The sequence below is a fragment of the Sinocyclocheilus rhinocerous genome, unplaced genomic scaffold (assembly GCF_001515625.1).
Source record: "Sinocyclocheilus rhinocerous isolate Xijiao unplaced genomic scaffold, SAMN03320098_v1.1 scaffold113, whole genome shotgun sequence".
Classification (NCBI taxonomy): domain Eukaryota; kingdom Metazoa; phylum Chordata; class Actinopteri; order Cypriniformes; family Cyprinidae; genus Sinocyclocheilus; species Sinocyclocheilus rhinocerous.
In genome coordinates this window covers 2900085-2907584 of record NW_015646846.1, presented here as the reverse complement: position 1 = coordinate 2907584, position 7500 = coordinate 2900085, and the positions used below count along the sequence as shown (strand labels likewise).

The following is a 7500-nucleotide window of genomic DNA, read 5'->3' as shown; positions in this document are numbered from 1 at the left end:
TCCGATGCCACCGTGGAGACGTAATTCCAGCGCATGGCCCTGACAATATCCACCATAGCCTGTGCCTGATAGGTGTCCGGCGGTACCACACGGGAGAAGAAGTCATAACGGGTGTTGTCACTCAGCTCAGGAGCCGTGGAGGCATAACTCACCTGGGGAATCTGTAGGAGGAGACAGAAACATAAATCCCATTCAGGCATTGAAGTACACAATTCCCCAAAACCCCTGCTGCTTCTGAGCTCACCTCTGACAGATTATAACATGCTCCATCATACCAGACTAAATCCATCCCCTACCAAGCTCTCTCTTACACAGCCACAGGTGGTACACTCAAGACCGCGGGGATGAGCGCAGTCCATTCTGAAATAATGTGCGTGGAAAGCAACAACAAGCTGGTCAACAACTACCAGACTTTTGCAGACTAGTTTACAGGAACTCCAATGAGATGAGAGTCTCTTAAAGGAATAGCTCACTTCAAGTATAATTTTCTGCTTTATTTACTCACCCTCATGTCTCTCCAAACCCACATTAGCTTTGTTTTTTTGGTGGAATTCAAAAAGTGAATTTCTGAAGAATATCTTGGCATTGACATCTGCTTTAGCTCTCTTTGGCATGTTCACTAGAGTTCATGAGAGACATCTGACTTGTGAATTAATCATTATTTTGAGTTGGATCATCTGATTCGCTTCACAAAACTGTTTGGAATGATTCTGATTCTTGACCTTAGCTCTTTCGACTCAATGAGCTGGTCATAGTGATCAGATTTTCAGCTTCAATTTCAGTGTCACACAGTATAACTTTAGAAAGCTTGCAATACACAATTCATATGGACTACTTTTACTTTGACTGTGTTTTTGAAGAATTCAAAACAACCCAATAGATTTAGGCCCTTCAAAATGTCATCTTCTGAGTTCTGAGGAAAAAAATGAGGACATGAGAGTGAGTAAATTATGATTAAGGTTGAACTAACCCCTTAAGGGTCTCCTTGGCTGAATCGTGTTGAGAATTCGTACACAGGCTACACCGAACAACAGAGACACAAATCAGGCGTGATGTGAAACTTAAGAAATCACCATAAAATGGATCGCTGGTGATGCTCGGAATACATTAAGCTAATGTCAGACATAACATAATGGATGGCTTGCACCACCAAGAATGTAATTTATACATGTTTATTAACTTGGCTATTGTGAACATACTCTGGCTTTTAAGCCCACTCTCAGCAGACATAATACCAGTGGTATGGCTCCATTAAAAGGAATCATAAATTCATCTGCGCAGAGGACAACAAAATATCAGTCAAAACAATAAACAAATGAGAGGCTCTTTCTAAATCAAACAAACTGCAGGTCGATCATCGTCCACCTTGATATTGGCTAGTAATATTTATTGAGAATATCTAAAAAATTAAGCTTGAACCATAATTTTTCATACAGCATGTTTTAGATAATATTTTCTTACATAATAGAAACCAACTAGTTTACAAATAAAATAAGTGTGTGAATTTCTTTTCAATGTTTTTACAGTTGCTTTGAGGTAGACTTACATAACGCTGAATGTCAATTTTGCCTTAGATTTAACTTTAATAAGCATTATGTCACCATTTCAAATGCCTTACTCAAGCATTTATCAATGAAATCAAATCATGCATGAAAACTAATTCAGGAATATAAATGCAAATCTTAAAATAAAATACTGGAATGTAAATATTGCATCCTAATGTAGAGCTATAGATAGATTCATATGCATAGTAATGCCTCTGGGTAGCTAGTGGTCTTGCTCTTCATACAATAATTTTGCAGGTCAGAGGAATAGTGACAGGCTGAATAAATTCCTGTAAAGCAGCTCTTACTGCCTGGCAGGTCACGCAATGTTGGCATTCAGTGAGTGAATATGATACTAAAAATATATAAATAATGTTTTCTTCATTCTGTTTTTCAATGTCTGGTGACTTATCTTGAGTGAACATTGCATTGGATGGGAAAAACCCACACCTGCATGTCTGCAGAGGGTGCATGACTTTGGTAAGGGCCACACACATCTGTACAATTAATAAATAGCTGTAGACCAAAACAACAATATCAAATAAATAAATAAAAAGAAATAAAATAAAATAAATGAAAAGAAAAGAAAAATATTAATTCAATAGTCGTCACCAATACCAGCATCATTTTACAATTCATATATAAATAATGTTTTCTTCATTCTGTTTTTCAATGTCTGGTGACTTATCTTGAGTGAACATTGCATTGGATGGGAAAAACCCACACCTGCATGTCTGCAGAGGGTGCATGACTTTGGTAAGGGCCACACACATCTGTACAATTAATAAATAGCTGTAGACCAAAACAACATCAAATAAATAAATAAAAAGAAATAAAAGAAAAGAAATGAAAAGAAAAGAAAAATATTAATTCAATAGTCGTCACCAATACCAGCATCATTTTACAATTTTTGGTACCATTGCAAAAACAAATATGCTACTGAACAAAGCTTTTTATTTGTAAAGTTAATTATTAATATAAATAATAAAAAAAATCAATTAAAATTGACTATAGCCTTCACATTTTCTTCAAGGTAGTAGCAAATTAAATAAAAATAAAAAAGAATGACGAAGCAAAGACAGCTTTGAGTTTTTGCAGGTATCTAACAGCAGTTTCAAGTATTCAAGAAATTTCCAGATAAATATCCAAATAAATATAAAAAAAAGGTAATAATATATATTTTTTAAGTATCGTAGGTCTATTCTCAGTGGGTAAAGCAAAATACTAATATGAAGAGGCAAACATTTATATCACCATGAAAACAAAGAACCGCCTACAAGAAGATCTGTTACGCTGATATATTTGCAGCACATGTTGATGTTTTCAGCCAGGGATGTGCTAAAATATATGTATACAAATTCTGTCAGGGCCAATAACTTAATGCATTACTCAACCGAGAAGAAGCTAACTCACATGGCATCGAATGTGACAAGTACGGATGGACGTCACGCCAAGTAATGAAGAATCAAAATATTGCTGAAGCATTCTGACTGTTTTTTAAGTATCGTAGGTCTATTCTCAGTGGGTAAAGCAAAATACTAATATGAAGAGGCAAACATTTATATCACCATGAAAACAAAGAACCGCCTACAAGAAGATCTGTTACGCTGATATATTTGCAGCACATGTTGATGTTTTCAGCCAGGGATGTGCTAAAATATATGTATACAAATTTTGTCAGGGCCAATAACTTAATGCATTACTCAACCGAGAAGAAGCTAACTCACATGGCATCGAATGTGACAAGTACGGATGGACGTGTGCACGCCAAGTAATGATCAAAATATTGCTGAAGCATTCTGACTGACATTACTCTGCATGACACAAAGACATTTTCAAGGCTTTTCTTTTCTGTAGCTAAACCAACAGCTGTAAAATTATAATTTCTGTTAATGTTAAAGAAACCATTTGTCAGGATTGAAAAAAATCTTGTTTATAATGCTGCATTTGACCCAACACCAAACCTTGGCATCGCTGAATTATTTGTAAATGTCATTGAAATGGTTCAAGTCACCCTTGCTGATTTCTTCAACAAAGATTTATTTAATATTCTACACTGAAACGAGGGACAGAAAGAGGATTGTGAAGATTCTATTTTCATTGTGTCCAAACCTCTGAGGAGTTCTTGAAAAGAGGACCAAAGGTTACAGCTGTTGCTTCTCCTAACATGTGCATGTCAGAAGTAATTTAAAATAAGATTTATTAAACAGACGGTCTAGGTCAAGGGCACCTAATCACAGGCGGCAGCTCTGTATGAAATTAATGTGACTATGCACTGCTCTGAGCCATGTGCGTATGCATACACGTTTGCATAATTATGTTTGACTGGTATATGCAAAGGTCAGAACTAGCGTTTGTCTAATAAATAGCCATATGCAATGTGCATTTAATGTAGTCCTTTAGATCAAGTACTGTGTCTCAATGTACTATTTGCTATCATTAGATGAAGTGAATGCAATTATAACATCTAAATACTGCGGTTTCATCTGTCAACGAATGAGCAAAACGCAAGAAATATGCTACTTGTATCTGGTGCCGATGACATTGGGAGACCCAGAAGAGGTTTGTGGACAAACTAATTTGAAACAAATATCCTTCTTCCATATCTAACGACTTCTCAACTGGTATCAGCTGTTGTTTATACTGATTGTCAATGCAATTTTCACATCTGTTACTGTCAAGCTGAGCAGGGCAGCAAATGGCTGAACTGTGAGAACAGAATGACAAAAAACGTTGCGTAATTATTGAACAAAACAGATTGGAACATACTATAGCCAATTTTCAGAGAATATTTGCCCAAATAATTAGAGAGGAGGAGCGTCGGCCTAAATATAGAGAGCATCGAGCTACACCTTATTTCTTAAATCACTGCATCCCAAATGTTGTAATTGTATTGCAGAATCAATGGCTTTTTAGCCACACCGCATGCCCAGACAAGCCCATTGACAAAACGGCAGTATCTCTGGTGCTAACAGAGGCATTTAGAAACTCAATCCTCCCTTTTTCAAGGCCGCAAGCTAATTGAGAAATCTGCTGGTGTATTGGCCGAGCTTCCCTCACGTCTGATAGTTTGACAATCTGTTCTGCCATCAATGGCATGTTTCTGTAGTGACTTCCATTCACAAGTGAATTACTTTGTCTCCAAACGTGGTTCTCAACTAGTTTGATTTTATAGATATCAACTGGCAACTGGTTTCCCTAAAATATTAATATTAATAATAATAAAATGTATAAATGTGTTATATTGGGACTAACATGTTATTGCAAAACATTTATTTTATGTGGAAGTTATTGCATGTTTATTATATATATATACAATATACCAAAAATTGTAACACTGAATATAAATATATAAACAAATAAGTGATCATAATATTTCATAAATATAATATGATATAATTTATATTTTTATAATAATGGTTATATTGATTTATTTATATTTTGTATAATGATTCTTGTTCTAAATAAGTCTGAAAGGATTTTTTGGTATATGAACTTTTGTTACACAGGTAAAAATGTATGATAGTTATTATTTAAAAAAAAAAAAAATTAAACAAGTCACATTCTAATGTACAGGGGGAAAAAAAGTTGTATTATTAACTTTTATTATTTTAATGCTTCAAAAACACTTTTTGTCTTTGAATCATACACACACACACACACATACATATATATATAATATATATATATATATATACACACACACACACACACACACATACACACATATACATATATTTACACACACACACAAATAAATAAATCAATCAAATTTTAGGGAAAATATATAATTAAAGATTTTATTTGATTAAATGTGGGTATATAGTTTTTAAATATGTTTTAGATGCTGTCAGTATGCACAAATTGTTCATTTCAGCATGTATCCAAACACACAAACATGAAAAACAAAAGCGTTACGTAAAACACCTACATTCTTTTCAGATGAAACTGGACAAACAGCCTTTGACATCAACAACCAAATATATGCAAAGAATATTTTCCTCTCTTTCCTCTCCTAAATGCACGGCGATATGGTTTGATGCATTTAATCACTTACGTTTAGCTTTGTTTTGACCTTATCAGAACATACTTGACTCACCAGTTGAGAACCACTGACCTTGAAACTAAATTCACCTGATGCTTCTTGTGCAATTCTGAAAAGCATCCTCCAACATCCTCCACATGAACTGAAAAGCTCTATATAAAACGTGTGTGTGTGTGTGTGTGTGTGTTTGTGTGTGTGTGTGTGTGTGTGTGTGAAATAAAAGGTGGTTAATTAATCCTGAAGTAGCATACCTTTGAAATTCCACGTTCGTCACGTGTTCGTCAAACATGAAGTCTCTTTATTAATAAGCAGATCTTGCTCTATAGCTGAAGACACTGACTCATCATGAATAATATTTCCCAGCATGCCTCAGATCTCTATTCAATATCTTCATCACTCAGTCCTGACCTTTGTAGATTTAGTGCTCCTTTGAACACTGGAATATGGCATCTAGTCATGCTTATCTCCTTTAGCATCTCTGCTCTCCCAGGAAGACTGTCACCATTACGCTTCCTTATGGCATTTCCTTGGTCAATCAAATTATGGGATTAATTTTCGGACTGAACTCCTGATGCTTGACTGAGCGTATCCTTCTATATATTTCTACAGTAATGAGGCTCTCAAGTAGCACAGTGCTGGGTGATTCAGCAAGACGCAGTGATGAACTGGAAATTGGGAATATTTGGAAAAGGTCAAACTGCTGATCAGAGGTAAAATGTAAGAGTTAGGAAGGGTCTCTAGTTGGAGAAGGTACAGTAAGGCTTTGCCAGTTCATTATCTCCTTCAAGCAGATCAACATGTCACTTGTTATGGTTGACAGCATGAGAGGAGCTTATCGAAGCAAAGGCTCAAAGAAGTTTCTGATATAGGCATCGCAGGGGAGCCAAAACCAAGCAATCTAAAAAAAAAATCGACTCCAGACATCTGCTTGTCGACAGTTAAAGACAGTGCTGTTTGCAGATTTCGGAATACTGTTATTTGGGGAGCAGGGCTGGAAATTAATGAGAGTTTGGGGCAAAAATGGCACCAAAATGAACAAAAATGCCCCCAAATTCAAGATAATAAGCCAAAAAATGCCCCTGCCCAGTTAAGCTATATGTTATATGGCTGTCACAATTAAAGTAAAATGTAAAATAAATTAGAATTGTCAATAGCGGTTACATTTACAGTAAATTTGCTCTGGTTGCATCAGATTTCTCTTTGGAGGTGTTTGAATCATCATCGTGGAGAACGCCAGAGTTGTTCAGTGTGCGCTCACTGAATTCTGAATCTGCAATTACGAATTCTCTCATCATCATAAACAACAAGATGCAGAAAAGATTTAAGTAAGAGACTGATGTTGCAGTGTACACAGCTTCAATGATTATGACAGGAATTTTTGTGAAAGTGCATAACTCACTCCACTTCACCTAATAACCCAGCCAAAACCTAATAACACAGCTGCTGTAATGTCTGTTAATCAAAGAAAAAAAAAGAAGAGGAAATCAATAACTTTTGTAGCTTAAAAAATTTATCTATATTTAAATTAGAATTTAGTGTTTGATAACTTTATTCTATTTCTGTATATTTCCTACTTGCTGAAGGGCACAGGTAAATATGACATTTATTATATGGGTTTATGTGAAGATTGTTTTAAGTTCCCTTAAATTAAAAGTTGTAATTTTTAAAAGTCTAATAAATGTTGAAATTAATAGCTCTCAATTATACTGTAATGTTGAATGGCTATAGTCAATGGTTTAATATTAGGAGAAAAATAAGAATTTCCTAGAGACATCAGTAGTATTGGTATCAGTGATATTCGCCTTCAGTCATAAATAAGATGACATTAAACAAATATTAAAAATATATAATACAAATATTGTGTGTGTGTGTGTGTGTGTGTGTATGTGTGTGTGTGTGTGTGTAAAATAA

General features: G+C 35.0%; 1 protein-coding gene across 2 annotated transcripts in view; it reads right to left on the bottom strand.

The window, feature by feature from the left end:
• LOC107708172 (metabotropic glutamate receptor 4-like) overlaps window positions 1–7500 on the bottom strand; it is a 127721-nt gene that overhangs the window by 78770 nt on the left and 41451 nt on the right. For both annotated transcript variants that reach the window (XM_016512342.1, XM_016512343.1), the window contains exon 2: window positions 1–161. This exon is cut by the window's left edge and continues 56 nt beyond it. In XM_016512342.1, the coding sequence (XP_016367828.1) occupies window positions 1–161 (161 nt within the window). The remainder of the gene's footprint in view (window positions 162–7500) is intronic.